The sequence below is a fragment of the Typopeltis vanoorti genome, chromosome 24, assembly GCF_054136105.1.
Source record: "Typopeltis vanoorti isolate ZY-2024b chromosome 24, IOZ_Tvanoo_1.0, whole genome shotgun sequence".
NCBI lineage: Eukaryota > Metazoa > Arthropoda > Arachnida > Uropygi > Thelyphonidae > Typopeltis > Typopeltis vanoorti.
The window spans coordinates 17,900,452-17,917,972 of record NC_143572.1 but is presented as its reverse complement, the minus strand read 5'-3'; the positions used below and the strand labels follow the sequence as shown (position 1 = coordinate 17,917,972).

Genomic DNA, 17,521 nt, shown 5'->3' with positions numbered 1-17,521 from the left:
AAAGAATAGGATGACATAATAACTCTCTTTCATCAGAATTAAAAGTTATGCAGCTTTAGCTTTCTGATTTCACTTAGAATCATTCAATTCCCAAGCAGTACAGTACAGTAGATGTTATTAACAATTTAACTTTCTGCCTGACATCAGTATTAGTGTACTGAATGTTGAAAAACTTGTCATGTGTGATTACCATACTAATAATAAGTAAAAGAGGACTACAATGTGTGTGGAGTTAGAAAAGAGCTCTGGAAAAGATAAACGCTATTTTGAGTAATAATTGATGATATTACTTGAATTTTAGTGTAGTATTGTTTATTTTTGATAACTTGGTGTGTTTGCATGATATTTGACCTTGGGGAATTGTTACTGACTTTATTCATTGAAATTTTGAATTTTGCCTTCTTTGAACAGAATACAATGGTGGTACTCATGAGGAATGGAATCAAGGTAAAAAAAATTGTTACAAGTCCTGCAAGAATTGTTACCGACTTTATTCATTGAAATTTTGAATTTTGCCTTCTTTGAATGGTGGTACTCATGAGGAATGGAATCAAGGTAAAACAAATTGTTACAAGTACTGCAAGAAACATACTTGGTACAACATCAAGACCAAATCATGAATGGATAACCCCTGAAATTCTAAATACTTCAGAAGAAAAAAGAGCAGCAAAGCATATATTAAATATAAAAAATACAGAAGAAAATAAACAACATTATAAGAATCTTAAAAACAAAATTGATAAAATGTGCATATCTGCCAAAAATAACTGGTTGGAGGAAAAAGCAAAACTGTGTGAAGAAGCTAATAAAAGATGATAATAAAATTTTGGTATATATACAAAATTATCAAAGAATTAACTAAGATCTATAAAGATGAACCATTAACATTGAAAGATAAAAACAATCTAGAAACTGGATCAATACAAAATATTAAAATAATTTGAAAGGACTACTATCAAACATTATTTCAAAAAGAACAGGAGGAGGAAAGTATAACAGAAAAGATGATATATGAAAAGGCACCACCATAACTCCAGCAGAAATTATAAATGCAATAACCAAATGAAACTTTCAAAAGCTACAGGTAAAGATGAAATATCTATAGAACTATGGAAATATGGTGGCAAGGAAGCTATTAATTTCTTAATGAATTTATTTAATGAAATTCTGTATACTGGAGTAATTCCAACTGACTGGAAAACAGGAATTATTATACCAGTTCACAAAAAGGAGACAAAAGAATATGTGAAAATTATAGATCCATAACACTCTTAAGTCATAGTTATAAACTGTTTATTTGAATTATACAAAAGAGAACACAGGTGCTTACAGAAAAAATTATAGAGGAAAACCAAGCATGGTGGGGGGGGGGGGGGGTGGGGGGGGGGGGGGGTGGGGGGGGGGGGGGGTGGGGGGGGGGGGGGGTGGGGGGGGGGGGGGGTGGGGGGGGGGGGGGGTGGGGGGGGGGGGGGGTGGGGGGGGGGGGGGGTGGGGGGGGGGGGGGGTGGGGGGGGGGGGGGGTGGGGGGGGGGGGGGGTGGGGGGGGGGGGGGGTGGGGGGGGGGGGGGGTGGGGGGGGGGGGGGGTGGGGGGGGGGGGGGGTGGGGGGGGGGGGGGGTGGGGGGGGGGGGGGGTGGGGGGGGGGGGGGGTGGGGGGGGGGGGGGGTGGGGGGGGGGGGGGGTGGGGGGGGGGGGGGGTGGGGGGGGGGGGGGGTGGGGGGGGGGGGGGGTGGGGGGGGGGGGGGGTGGGGGGGGGGGGGGGTGGGGGGGGGGGGGGGTGGGGGGGGGGGGGGGTGGGGGGGGGGGGGGGTGGGGGGGGGGGGGGGTGGGGGGGGGGGGGGGTGGGGGGGGGGGGGGGTACTCTGACCCTCCTGCCTCCATTAAAGAGAAATTGCCTCCAATTATCTTAAGAGAAAAGAACAGGTGGGCGGAACTAAGGGCCACTATGACTAGTTTACAGATAGCATACACAACAGCAAAGAATTTAGACAATGGCATCAAAATTCAACCTGCCACTATAATGGACTACCGCAGACTCACAAAGGAGCTAGACAATAAAGGTGTACAATACCACACCTTCACCCTCGACTCCGAGAGGAGCCTGAAGGTGGTTCTCCGTGGAGTATCAGAGCACATACATACAGAAGACATAGCTGTCGATTTCTGCTACCAAGACCTACCACTAATCAAGGTCAGCAGAATGACCAGAGCAGACAAAAGTCCGGTGCCACTCGTCTTAGTAGAGATCCACCAGGCATATAAAAACATATATGACCTAACATCAATTTGCAGGCTAAAAATCAGCCCAGAATCACTAAGAAAAAGGACCTCATCAGGACAGTGCCACAGGTGCCAAAAGTATGGTCATGCCCAGAGATTATGTAAAGCCGAATACAAGTGCTTAAAATGCGGTGAGAGCCACCTCACAAACACCTGCACCAAGCCAAAATCCACCCCGGCTAAATGTGCAAACTACGGGGGGCCTGCATCCAGCAAACTACAAAGGATGTATACAACTCCCAAAAAACAGACAATCTGCTCCCTCTACTAATCTACAAAAACCAGTAGCAGTAGCCCCAGCTCCTCAACTTACTAGAGGTCAACAAAACACAATACAGAACCAACTGCTTCAACCAGAAGCCCCGATCGAAGCAAATCTCAAACAACAGACGAAGGCCTACGCAGGTGTAGTTCTCTCAACAAAGGCCACTCAGGAACAATACCTCCCAAATTTACCAGCTGTCATCACAAACTCCCTCGCAAATATGCTGCAAGACTTCAGCAAATCTAACCCCACATCGGACTCCAGAAAAAGATTTCTACAAGAAACCCAATCCATCCTAGAAGCTCTCATAAATGCATAAAAACAAAAGCACCCCAGTTTCCCTACAGATCATCATTTGGAATGCGAACGGACTTAGAAACAAGATTCTGGAACTCCAAGAATTCGCAGTGAGATACAACCCAGACATCATCCTAATAAATAAACCAATCCTACTTAAGACCAGCAGACAACCCCAAAGTTAAAGGATACCTCCTCCACAGAAACGACAGAATAAACTACAGAGGAGGTGGCACCGCCATTTTCATAAAATGCCACTTCGATCACCACTTTGTAACCAGCCCCTCAACCAGAAATGTAGAGCTCACAGGAATAGTAGTACCCATTACCTCAGCTGGGAAACTAACACTTTGTGCAGCTTACAATCCTCCATCAAAATCTACTACATTCAGATCTGGATGCCGTTCTGGGCAATAAAGAACAAGTCATCATTGCCACTGACCTAAATGCGAAACACCTTGCATGGAACAGCAAAACCACCAACAGAAACAGCTAAACACTCTTTAGCTACTCCAGTTCAAATTATGCAGTGGTGGCAGGCCCCGCAGAACCAACTCATCATAGTATGTATGGCACAGCCGACATACTTGACATTGCTATCCTACAAAATATTAAGCTACAGTATAGCCTAGACTCTTTAAACAAGCTGACATCCGATCACAATCCAATCCTGCTCCAGCTGGGAAAGCAAGAACAACTGCTGCCTCCCCCACTCCTTCATCTCATGGAAAAAACTACCAGAAGTACTATCGGAACACATTGGACCTGTCCCTCACATCAGATCCATAAAAGAAATTGAGAATGCTGTCAAAAGCCTGACTCAGCAAATTAACACAGCCATAAAGGTTGTCACCTCTACCAAAACCACTCTTAAGCCAAGCCGACTACCCGAAGACATCATGGATTTAATTGGAACAAAAACAAAGCAAGGAAAAGGTACCACAACACCCATGCACCTCATGACAAAAAGATCCTCAACAAACTGAACAATGAAGTTAGAGAAGCACTTAAAGCTCACAGGAACGAAACATGGGAAGCCAAACTAGCCTCTGCATCACCCAGCGAACACTCCATCTGGAACATATTAAGAAGCCTCAGAAACAAAAACAAATCTCTTCTCCCACTCAAGTCAGACAGGGGCCTAGTACACACAGATGCAGAAAAAGCTGAAGAGATAGAAAAGAACCTAGAAAAACAGTGTAGCTCTACTTACGACAACTTAGACATCAAGCATGTCTATAAAATCCACCTCCATGTCAGACATGCACTAAAACTCACTGACACCTGCAAACACCTCACCAGCGGAAATCTATGAAGTTCTAAAGAAGCTAAAGAATAAAAAGCCCCTGGCCCAGATGGCATAACAAATAGAATAATTAAACTGCTGCCCCAAGGAGCTGTCGTACATCTCACCACCATAATCACCATCATGTTTTGATTTAACTATTTCCCCAGCTATTGGAAAGTCACAGATGTGGTCCCAGTGCATAAACCAGGTAAAGATCCACACCTGCCTGAAAGCTATCGACCCATCAGCCTAATCTCAAACTTAGGCAAAATTGCCGAAAAAATCATCCTCTCCAAACTCCAAGCTTCAGTAAACGAGTTAAATATCCTTCCTAAGGAACAATTTGGCTTTAGACAACATATCACAGTACTACTCAACAAATTCATAGGATAATTGAGTACATCACCACTGGCTACAATTGGCACCAGCACACTGGAGCAGTTTTCTTCGACATAGCGAAAGCTTTTGATAAGATATGGCACTTCGGATTACTACATAAACTCATCTCAGCAGGCTAAGATTTAAACTCATTAAATCTTACCTCCAGGACAGACACATACAAGTCAAAATAAACAGTAGTTTCCAGTCAGCGACGGATCTCTGCGGGAGTTCCCGGAGGTTCCCTACTGGTACCGATCTTATTCTTGATATATATGGCAGACATCCCACACAACCCAATGTCAGCCATCGTAGCACTCTATGCGGATGACACACTTGCCAGATCTCTACAACCACATCTCGTCATTAAAAAACTGCAAGAAAACCTACTAAAACTAGAACAATGGTTCTCCAAATGGAGATTACAAGTGAATCCCCAAAAGAGTATAGCGATACTTTTCACCAGAAGATTGGTAACTCCCAAGGGGGACCTTTATCTATTCAACACCAAAATCCCCTGGCAAACAGAAACAAAATATCTTGGGGTAATTCTAGACAAAAGATTTATTTCAACCCACACATCAAAGCCTTATGTGTGAAAGCATCTATAACCATCGCACAACTTTACCCTCTAATAAATAGAAAAAGCAAGCTAAATACCAGACTCAAAGTACTCCTCTACCTGCTGACGATCTGCCCCATAGTGACATATGCATCTCCAGCCTGGAGCCACACATCTAACATCAACATCCTCAGGCTACAGAGAGTGCAAAATAAGTGTGTGCATGATCTTGGATGCACCGTGGTTTGTAAGGAACGTCCAGCTGCATAGAGATACAAACATCCCTTACATCTACTCCTTCCTACTAACTACAGCGAAAAAATTCTTCTCAAAGATCTCTACACACATACCCCAACGATCTAATTAAACAGGCAGCAAACTATGACAAAACTGACCTCTTCAAATACAAGAGGCCAAAAGTCATCCTGAACAAGCAACAATGAATAATCTCCGTGTCCCCCCCCCCCCCCACAGGGCGAGCTCACAGCTCATAAATCTTTCCTTCAATTCGTCCTCCCTATCAGACAACGGGGAATAAAAGCATCTTGCTTCACCCTTCTGGCCAATGATGTTATGTTATGTTTTATGTAACCTGGATATCTGTTCTTGGTCTGGCTTGCACTGTTGAGACTCCAATAAAGGTCAGACAGGTCTGGGTAGTGCCCCATCCCATAATGTATAACATTATATATGTCTGAAAAGTGTGCTTTGCATTATGGGATATTAAGGCAAATGATCTGAAGTCATTAGTCTCTCTATATGAGTTTCCCTGGTCGTGAAGTTACTTTATGTGCAAACTTCGTCTGCTTACACTTGGATAATAGGATTAAACCAAGAATATAATTGCTTGGCATCTTTAATTTATAGTATAACCATGGAAAAATTTTCATCCTCTATGTACCATTGTGTCCTTAACTGGTGGGAAAACACAACTGTCTACAATAATAGTCACCGAGTGTTTTTTTATTTCTTGCATCCTCTCTTCATGTGAATTTGGGTGCATTTTTATTGTTGGAGCATGATGTTAGTAATAACTGGACCAATCTGAACAGAAACCCACACATTTATCCAACAACATATTTCTAATCTAAAAAGAGAACTCCAACATTAATATCTTAATAATCAGTGCTGTCAAATTCCATATCACTTTTATGTAGGGCATTCTCACTCATACTCATCACTTAATATTTTTTATAATTCTTTATTCAAATAACAGTATTCAGAATAAAAGCTCTTTATTGTTAGTCATTCAAATCAGTAACCAGTGGCAGCAGACATGCTCTTATCATTGTTTGAATGGTACATCAAAGTTTCTAGTTGTTTAATAAAAAAAAAATCTGGCACTCACATTGAAAGGTATTACTTGGACTTTAATAAATGCTCTGAGAATCATTTCAGAAAATTTTCTTCCAAAAAAAAAAAAGAAAGAAACTTAAACATAATGATTCCAACATTAATGTCATTACTGAGAATAGTATGGATTTCTGTGATAACAATATTGGACTCATTATACAAAACACGTTAATTATATGTGGCCATACCGAATCATTTTAATAGTGTGGATAAATAATAATTTCAGAAGCTTGCTATCTTCAAATAAGAGTTATTATTTTTAATTTTAAGCTTTTTTTTAAGTTTCAGAAGTAATGTTGTTTTGCTTCTTGGCTGTAAAATAATAATGGATATTTATTATCCTTTTCTATAATATTTTGGATCTCAAGAAATCCTTTCAACTTTATTTTTTTACAATACTTTACTTTCTCTTCTCACTAGTATTTGTCTAGTAGGTTTTTTTTTTAATGCTTGTATGAAATAACTATTTTATACTGATGATGACTTTTCTTTAAATTCAGAAGGCATTTGAATTTTTCTGACAATCCATCTCCATCGTGTGAAGGTGTTTCTCCAAATATCAACAGAAAAAGAAGGGAGCAGAATTTTCAGCATTCGCATTCCAGATCCAGTGTAAATTCTTTTTCTCACAAAAGCCCTTGTCCAAGTCCTTTACTTAATGGAGGAGTATGGGATAAAGTAAGTTATAAATGAACTTTTATTTTCATTCCATGAAATACACTTATATACTTTATTTATGAAGGAGGGGGGGGGGGGGGCTAGTTTATAATGACAAGTAGTAAATAATATTTGAAGTAGACTTGTTGAATTTACCATTACCTAATTGAATTTTTAACACACCAGTGCTATGGACATCTTCAGATATGGGTGAATGAGTCCATAGGCTGCAAGAGTTTCCTAAATGAGATCCATCGAATATGAGTTTCTTAAAAAGGATTACTATGATTTTAATTTGTTTTTGTAGTATTATTTATCAGTACGCTAGCAATTAGATTTGGGAGTTATGCCAAGCAGATGAACACATAACCAAAATGATCACAGTTGAATTTTATTGGATCATCTGTTTTACGGTTTACCAGTTAACAGTTATCTTTGTCTCTTTCTCCCTTAAAAATGTGATAAAAATGATCAACATACATGTAATTACATGTTGCTGGACCTTTAATCATATTCTATTGGCTTTTTATTTTATTTTAATAGCTTTAAAGATGGACTTCAGAGTTTGTCTTTATTCTGACCAAGTTTTCATTCTCATTTGAGGAAACAAAACTCTGAATAGTAGCACTGATTAATTCCATTTGGCAGTTTCTGTGAGCAAATATTCCACTTAAACATTTTACTGATTCCCAGTCATGTGATTAATTAACTAAAATACTTTATAAGATGACAGGAAATAAGAAAACTTCACTCATTTTTTTTACAACCTCCGATTGTAAAAGATCAGTGAAGATCCAATAAGAATGAAGGTGATTTACTAAAGTTTCGTACTGGTAGTACATTAAGTTCACTTGACAGAGATAACATTTAAAAAATCTATGTATTTAAAAATATGTTTTGTTGTCAAAATGAAATCCAGACATTGATTAAAATCATACAGGATGAATTTTAATAAATTAACTATACATAATTTTTGTATAAGTGGTAATTAATAAAGATTTGTATGTTACCCTAAGAAATGGAAGTTGTTAGGTCATGACAAAATAGGTATAAAATTAATATGAAATGTTTTTTTATATGAAATTTAGTAGCAATAGTTATATTTAGTTCAAACCCACTGCCTGTTCGTTGGAGAGTGGATATGCTAACCACTTGGCCAACGAGACTGGCAATTGATGTGAATACTGCCTTAAAGCTATGTATGAAGTCAGCATGACAAAGTTTATTAATAATGAAGTAAACTACATTTTTTTTTTTTTCCCAAGAAAGAAACAGGATAGAATATCCTCACCGGATGTTCTCATCCCTTAAAGAATCGCATAGAAATCAATGTTTAAAGAATTCATTATAGATTAGAAAGCTGAGACTGCGCTTGACATTTCCAGAGCATCCTTTATGATATTAGCCTATTTCCCAAATGAAGAGTGTTCTTCGGTTGAGTTCTTTTTCTTAGCCTTTATTCCTCCTATACATAAATAACTCTCTCACTGTTCTTAAATCATATCCATACTTTTGCTCATGATATTACCAACTCCTCTTTTGACAACCCATGTAGCACTCTAGCATTCCCAGCTTTATGATTTACAGTGAAGTCTTTAAACATTGATTTCCATATGATTCTTTAAAGGATGAGAACATCCTGCCATGTCGTTAGCTTGATTCAGTGCAACCAAACCAGTCCTGTTTTTATTTCAAAAACACACAAAAAAAAAACTTGCTGCTTCTCATCTTCAGAAAGACTATCTAGGGACCTAGACTCTTATTATATCCTTTTCCTGATATATGTATACTCACGTTCCAGTCCATATTGTCCTGTCTCCCAAAAACATTGATGTCATATTTTGCCCAAGATGATACTTCTTACCTTTCCAGCTGCTGGCTATGTACAAATCAAAAAAATGTCCATTCTTGGAACGCTGTTTTCACATTTAGAATGGTGCAAGAAAAACTGCTAAAAGCTTATCCCCTCTCTCTCACACACACACACACACACACACATACTTAACCCAACTGCTGTTTAAAATATCTATTTTTGCCCTATGCTTTTTCCTTATTTAATTCCATTGAAACTATTTCAATGAATTGATCATTATTCTTCGTTTTTCTTTAAATCCATAAAAACATAATGACCAGATATTGAGCAGTTGCTTATCTCACCGAAATTCACCAACTCAATTTCTCCTTTTCTTTCTTCCCATGTACTTTTATTCTCTGATGAAAGAGCCTCCTTCATTTAATATTATCTAATGACTGCAATCTCCAGTTAAAAATCATAAGTCAATTGGCTGATATTCACAAGGCATTGGTAATCGTCCAAGAGAACAGTGGGTTTCTTCTCTCTTTCAAACCTCTAGTGTATTCACATGGCACTACTGTACTATTCTCCAGCATAAAACTAGCATTAATAAATAAATTAAAAACAGAACAGTCCTAAAGAATCCATGTTTAACTCGGTAATACTATGTCACTCTTCAGTGACAATATATTATAATCTTTTAAAATTTAGGTTTCTCGAGCAATCTGGGACCATTATATAAGGAATAGACAAACAGATGAGGTACTAGAGCAGAAAATGATTTTGAGAAGAGCATTGTATGATATTCTTTTGGACCACTATCCTCGTAAGTTCATCCAGAATATTTAAAATTTTCTATATGATAGTTTGGTATAATTTTTTCAGATTCTCATACCTCAGTATATTATTGCTTTTAATGTGAAAATCTCCAAAAATAAATACCTGTGCAGAAGATTGAAAAAACAAATAAATGACTGAATGTGAATTTTGTTTATATATTTATTTATTTTAATTGGCATCCTAAACAAATTCATGGGTGTGCTTAAAGGTCAAAGCCGTATAACTGAGAGGAGACTTAGCCTTGATCATTATTCTTCGTTTTTCTTTAAATCCATAAAAACATAATGACCAGATATTGAGCAGTTGCTTATCTCACCGCAAATTCACCAACTCAATTTCTCCTTTTCTTTCTTCCCATGTACTTTTTTTCTCTAATGAAAGAGCCTCCTTCATTTAATATTATCTAATGACTGCAGTCTCTAGTTAAAAATCATAAGTCAATTGGCTAATATTCATAGCCTTTAAAGGAATGCAGAGAACCAACCAGGGCTTCTGACCTAATGTCCAATCCTCAACTTCTCGTGGTGCACCCTTTTGGTATCTACCTGGATACTGAACGAACGAGGATGGGCTGGCAATTGGGGATTTAGCCGACCAAATTGTATTCTTATTGGCTTAAACTAATATACAAAATTATGGTATAACGTGATCAAATTTCATGCCGGCTGGGGCGTCGGCAGGTTAAACAAGGCTCCCGTTGTTTTCGTCAGGGAACCAGGGCAAACAGCAAAAAGTCAGCTACTGGAACAAATCTGAAAGCACATCCCCAACTCAATATCACCAGAGTTAAAGATCTATACTATCAAAAGCCTGAATGGCAAAGAAATGGAGCTAGCTGAGGAATTAGATAGTACCGGATCGACATAATAGGAGTGAGTGAAACAAAAAAGACTAATCTTCAAGAATGGCAGGCAGTCTCAAGTAGAGTGATGTGGGCAAATATCAGAATGGGGAATTGGACAATGAGACTTATTTGTGCCTATGGTCCCACAGAAGGTTCTACTAAGGAAGCAGAGGAATTTTTTGATGCTTTAGAAAAAGCAACTGACACAATGAAAAAGGAAAAGTTGGTCCTTGTTGGAGATCTAAATAGCAGAGTAGGAAATGATTGTCAGACATACAAAAATATTTTGGGAAAATTTGGAGAAAAGAGAAAAGCTAATAATAATGGCAAATACCTGTTGAATTTCTGCTCAGGACATGGACTGGTTATTACTAACACCATGTTCCAACATAAAAATGTGCACAAATTCACATGGAGAGAAGAGGCAAGGAATAAGAAAAGTCTCATTGACTATGTTATTGTTGATAGTGATGTTTTCTCCCTGGTGCAGGACACCAGAGTGTACAGAGGATTTGAAATTGGAAGTGATCATTATTTAGTCTTGAGCAGGATAAAATTGAATTTCATATTGAAAATAATAACATTTTCAATATGAAAATGTTATTATTTCAATATTATTTTCATATTGAAAATAATAAAATTTTCATATTAAAAATAATAAGAAAGTTTTAAAGCGAATAAAAGTTGAGCAGCTCTCAGATGTGAACTGTAGACTAAAATACGCAAAGATTATTGAAGAAAAAATGAAAGAGTTTGAGAACAGGAACCAAACCTTGAACATTCAGTGGCAAGCCTTGAAGGAAACCCTGATTGATTCAGCCAGAGAGGCATGTAGTGAAGTCTTGTTCAAGGATAGAAAAATCAGAACTCCATGGTGGGGGCAGGAAGTTATAAAATAATAAAGAGGCAGTTAATAAAGAGGAAGTTAATAAAGAGGCAGTAAAGGAAAAGAAGAAAGCATATCAAAAGTTCCTGGCAAATAAGTCAGCTCATGCTTTTAGAGAATACAGAGACAAATGTAAGAAATCTAAACACTGTAAAACTAGCTAAACAAAACTCATGGGATGACTTTGGCAAGAACATAGAAAATAAATAACAAGAAAGTGGTAAGATATTCTGGAGGTTGTTGAAGAAGCTTAGGAATGGAGGAAAGAGTGCTTTAAATGGAATTAGAGATGATAAAGAGATGGGAAAATTTGGAGTAAAGAGCAAAGCTAATAATAATGGCAAATACCTGTTGGATTTCTGCTCAGGATATGGACTGTGTTCCAACATAAAAATGTGCATAAATTCACATGGAGAGAAGAGGTGACAAAAAAATGAGAGAAAAAGATATCCTTGAAGTGTGGAGTAATTACTTTGAAAAATTTCTAAATGAAACGAGCAGTGGTAGCAGAGTGGTAAAAAACACTCAACAGGCATACAATCAGGAATACATATCCATACCTGAAGTAGAAAAAGCCATCAAAGGCTTGAAATATGGAAAGGTAGCTGGAGTAGAAGATATTCGACCAGAAATGCTGAAGTATGGTTGTATAAAAGTCTTACAGTTGCTGCACTGGATAGTTCAGAAGGCCTGGACAGAGGGACGAATACCTGATGATTGGGGTAGAGCTCTAATAGTACCCATATTTAAAAGGGAAATAAAGCTGAATGTGAGAATTACAGAGGTATTTCCCTACTGAGTGTTCCTGGCAAGATTTATGCCAGTATACTTGAGAAGCGGTTGAGAAGAATTGTGGAAGAAAAGCTTGGTGAATAACAAGCTGAATTCAGGCCAAATAGAGGCTGTCAGGATCAGATCTTCACTTCATGACAAATAGTTGAGAAAGCATGGGAATATAACAAAGATCTATATTTAAGTTTTGTCTGGAAAAGACATATGACAAGGTGCCAAGAGAGAAGCTATTCAAATATGCTACAGTTATATGGTGTGAATGGCGCATTATATCAAGCAATACTTAGTCTTTATTTGAGTTGCAAGTCAGCAGTTAGAATTGAAGGAAGTGCAGGAAGATAGTTTAATTTTAAATCTGGCATGAGACAAGGATGTACATTATCCCCCTCTGTTATTCATTATCTATATGGATCACATTATGATGGAAAGTGGTATGAAACATGATATCAGAATTGGAGATGTTAATGTCAGCTCTTTGCTTTATGCAGATGATGTTATACTTCTAAATAAATCCACTACAAGTTTGCAAGATTCCCTTACTAAATTGAATAACTGTTGTAATAGATATGGCATGAAGATCAGCAATAAAAAAACAAAGACAATGAAAATAAGTGGAATAACTTTTCGTAATAACTAGCCTGTATCCTAACCAGAAATGTAGCCGGTATTTACCATTATTATTAGATTTCTAATAATAATGGTAAATTATTATGTTTTTTGGTAATCAGTTTCTACTCTGCTGTTTTGATCTCCAACAAGGAACAACTTTTCCTTTTTCATTGTGTCAGTTGCCTTCTCTAATGCTTTTAAAAATTCCTCCATTTCTTCCTTAATAGAACCTTCTGTGGAACATAGGTGCAAATATTGTAAGTCTCATTGTCCAGTCCCCAATTTGATATTAGCCCACATCACTGTACTTAATATTGGCTGCCATTCAAGAAGATTATCCTCATGTGTTGAATACTATAGCTACTCCTTCTTTTCTCTGATTGCTGTTGCCTTAATGTAGCATCTTATATTTGTCACCTATTATGCTGATCTCCTATTTATCCAATTCTTTTGCTGGTTCCATCTCTTTTTCCATTGAAGCATCTTATGTTGATAGTACCAATCTTGATCTCTGCTGATACTGAGTTAGAATTTGATACAGTAGCTGACTTTTCACTGCTTGACTTGGTTCTCTTAATAAAACAACAGGTGTGTGTGTGTGTGTGTTTGTGTGTGTTGGGGGTGGGGGAGCTTGTTTAACCAGGTGATGCCCCATTCAGCATGAAATTCTGTCATGTTGTATATCATTTTTCATTATAGCTTAAGCCAATAAGAATACAATTTGGTCGACTAAATTCCAAATTGCCAGCCCATCCTCATTTGCTCAATATCGAGGTAGATTCCGAGAAGGTGAAGATTGAACATTAAATACGAACCCTAGTTAGTTCTCTGCATTTCTTAAAATGCCATGTAGAGATCTTCTCCCAGTTATTCAGCTTTGACTCTTAAGCACCCCCATTAAAATTATAATAAATATAAATTGATTAATTATTTAGCAAAACAACCCAGAGGAAGACCACGATATATATACGGTGGTATAAAAGTCTTTCGGTGGCTGCACTGCATAGTTCAGAAAGCCTGGACAGAGGGACGAATTCCCGATGATTGGAGTAGAGCTCTCACAGTACCCATATATAAAAAGGGAAATAAAACTGAATGTGAGAATTACAGAATTATTTCCCTACTGAGTGTTTCTGGCAAGCTCTATGCAAGTATACTTAAGAAACGGTTGAGAAGAATTGTGGAAGAAAAGCTTGGTGAAGAACAAGCTGGATTCAGGCCAAATAGAGGCTGTCAGGATTGGATCTTCGGTTTACGACAAATAGTTCAGAAAGCATGGGAATATAACAAAGATCTATATTTAAGTTTTGTCGATTTGGAAAAGGCATATGACAAGGTGCCAAGAGAGAAGCTATTCAATACACTACAGTTATATGGTGTCAGTGGGGCATTATATCAAGCAATACTTAGTCTTTATTTGAGTTGTAAGTCAGCAGTTAGAATTGAAGGAAGTACAGGAAAATGGCTTAATGTTAGATCTGTTGTGAGACAAGGATGTACATTATCCCCTCTGTTATTAATTATCTATATGGATCACATTATGAAGGTAAGTGGTATTATACATGATATCAAAATTGGAGATGTTAATGTCAGCTCTTTGTTTTATGCGGATGATGTTATACTTCTAAATAAATCTGCTACAAGTCTGCAAGATTCTCTGACTAAATTGAATAGCTGTTGTAATAGATATGGTATGAAGTTCAGCAATAAAAAGACAAAGACAATGAAAATAGGCAGAATCATTGAAAATGTCAACTGTGTTGTGAATGGAGAACCTGTGGAACAAGTTCTCCATTCACAACACAAACATTTCAGCTACTTAGGCACGATTTTTAGTGAAGATGGCAAATTCAGTATAGAAGTAGACAACAAAATCTGTAAAGCTGGTATGGTAGGAAGTTAATTGAATAAATTCATATGGAATAAGAAAGAAATTAGTCGGAACACTAAATTGTCTGTATACAAGACAGTGTTCAAACCAGTTTTAACTTATGGATCTGAGAGCTGGGTCAGAAGTAAAACACTTGACCAAAGACTAGAGACCGCAGATATGAGAGGCCTGAGAAAGATTATAGGCGTGAACAGATGGCATGGCAATATCATATTAAAAATGAGGATATTAGGAAAGAACTTGACATTGTCAACATCCAGGAATGCGTTAGTAGAGCTAATCTCCAGTGGTATGGTCACTTAAACAGAATGGGCGAAGAAAGATTTGCAAAACAAGTGTTCTCTGCCAGGTTGGCAGCAAAACGACCCAGAGGAAGACCAAGATATAGGTGGATTGATACGGTACAAAGTGCCTTAGACGATAGAAATATAAGATCTGATAATGTTGGAGTCTTGACAAGTAACAGACTGATTTGGAGGAAAATTGTAGATAGGAAATTAGTAACGATGTAATTTTTTTCATGTAGTATTATCATATCCTGTACACTCCTTGAGGGTACATGGCAGGAATTTGATGATGATCTGATGGTTCTAAAAAGTAAATTTTATTTAAAATAAAAATGATTACTCTTTGCAGCTTTTAGATCCACATGCTAAATGCACAGAAATCCAGTGCTATTTCTGTAGTTAATTATTCATTTGCACTACTTTTTGTGGATCTGACATTAATAACAAATGGTTAAAAAAAAAAATGCACAGCACACTATTAATATCAGAAAATCTGTAGAGTGTTGATAAGAGTATCAAATACCTTTCCTGACAAATTCTTTTAATCAGTCTGTTAGCTTCGGTTCAGCACAAATCAGATGTTTTATCTCACAAGACAGGCAACCTGGTTAGAAGAATACATAGTTATTATATATAGTTATATAGAAGAATACATACACAGACATAATACAATGGTCTCGTTGCCTTAATTGCTTGGACTTGATTCAAAATGGCAACAGTCCATCACAAGACTACTATGCTGGGAATGAAGAGTTGTGAAATAAGTATGTAATGTGATTGGAGTAAATTTATATGGTTGGGGGGGGGGGCACACTAAGTAAGAAAAACGACTGCAGTTATAGAATTTACTCATATATATTTGTAAAAATAAACCGATCTTCTGCATGTTTCATTGTCTTCTAATTAAGATTATAATAACCTAACAGCAGTTTTAATGTTACGTGTATATGAAAGACTTTTGCATGTAATGAAGTACAAGACTGCGGTTTGCAATCATATCGCTTCAGGAGATTCCTTAAACGTCCTTAAGAAGAGAGTACTAAGGCATTGAGACATGTGACTAGTCCATTTCATGATCTGTGAAAATGTTCAGTAAGGTCACGTCACTTACGTATCTTTCCTTTTATGTTTTGACATTACCCAGTTGTTTTTTTCTTATGGATTTCAATTCTTCATAGTTACGTAATGATCAGCATTATTAAAAAATTATAGAAACAACTATCATGTTATAGTAAACCTTCAGTTTAATATAAACCAAAAGAATCATTGACATTTCAACCTTCACATCAAGGTCATCATTGGAAGTATACACATAAGAGGGTTACCCAAAAATAACCAGAATCTGAATTCAGCACATGTGCATTTTCTAGTTGCGGATGATACTGCTAGGCATCGTGAGTGTGCAGTTTTCAGTGCCAGTCTGGCAAATGGCGTCATTCTGTGTGAATTGGTTCATTGTTCTGGTTGTTTTTTTGTTAGTACTTACAAACAAGTTTGGTGATTTTGTGATGGCCAACCACAAGGAACAGAGAGTGTGTGTGTGTGTGACATTTTGTTTTCTTTTGGGCATTACTGCAGCTGAAACTATTGATATGCTTTGGCAAGCCTTTATGGATGACAGTTTAGGTAAAACGCAGGTCTATGAGTGGTTTTTCCAGTTTCAAAAATGAGAACGTGTTAGTTGAAGACCAGCCACGATCTGGTTGACCTTCGACGAGCAGAAATGATGAAAACATCAAAAAGGCTTGCCAGGCAATCCGTGAAGATTGTCGAAAGACCATTGAGGAAGTTTCTGAAGAGATAAATTTGCAATGAAATGTGTGTGTCCACTAAATTTGTGTCTCATTTGCTCACAGATTTAAAAAAAAAAAAAAAAAAAAAAAAAAAAAAAAAAAAAAACGTGAATATTTGCCACAATTTGAGAAAGAGCAAGTTTTTAATGACCAGAACTTTCAAAAGTTGAAAAGATAACAAAACAAGCATCAAGCCAATTCAAATGCAAATTCACTAAGACCAAAGAAAGCATGTCAAGTTGAGTCAAACATCAAGACAATGTTGATTTGTTTTTTTGATGTTAATGGAATTGTACACAAAGAATTGGTTTCTCCTGGACAGACAGTGAACCAACATTTTTATCTCAACGTTTTAAGAAAACTACATGGTGTGTGTCAAAAAGAGCCAGAAATGTGCACCGTGACAATGCCCCAGTCCACAGGGCCTTATCTCTCCAACAGTTCTTGATGGAAAATAACATGGTAGTTGTTCCCCACTCACTCTCTCTCCAAGTGAATTTTTTTATTCCCATGGATAAAGAAAACCATGGAAGGGCAGCAATTCGTTAATGTGGATAAAGTGAAAGAAAAATCACTGGAGGTCACAAACACTATTCCAATTGAAGAGTTCCAGCAGTGGAAAAAGATGTTGGGACAAGTGCATTGACTCACATTTAGAGTACTTTGAAGAAGACTAGAATATGTTATTATAAACTTTAATTTAAA

General features: G+C 37.4%; 1 protein-coding gene across 1 annotated transcript in view; it reads left to right on the top strand.

The window, feature by feature from the left end:
* The window catches only part of LOC150092961 (poly(A) RNA polymerase gld-2 homolog A-like), a 197,358-nt gene that overhangs the window by 45,898 nt on the left and 133,939 nt on the right, over positions 1-17,521 (top strand). Inside the window, exons 4-5 of the mRNA XM_090413719.1 lie at positions 6,923-7,100; positions 9,586-9,700. Coding sequence (XP_090269845.1) covers positions 6,923-7,100; positions 9,586-9,700 — 293 coding nt within the window. The remainder of the gene's footprint in view (positions 1-6,922; positions 7,101-9,585; positions 9,701-17,521) is intronic.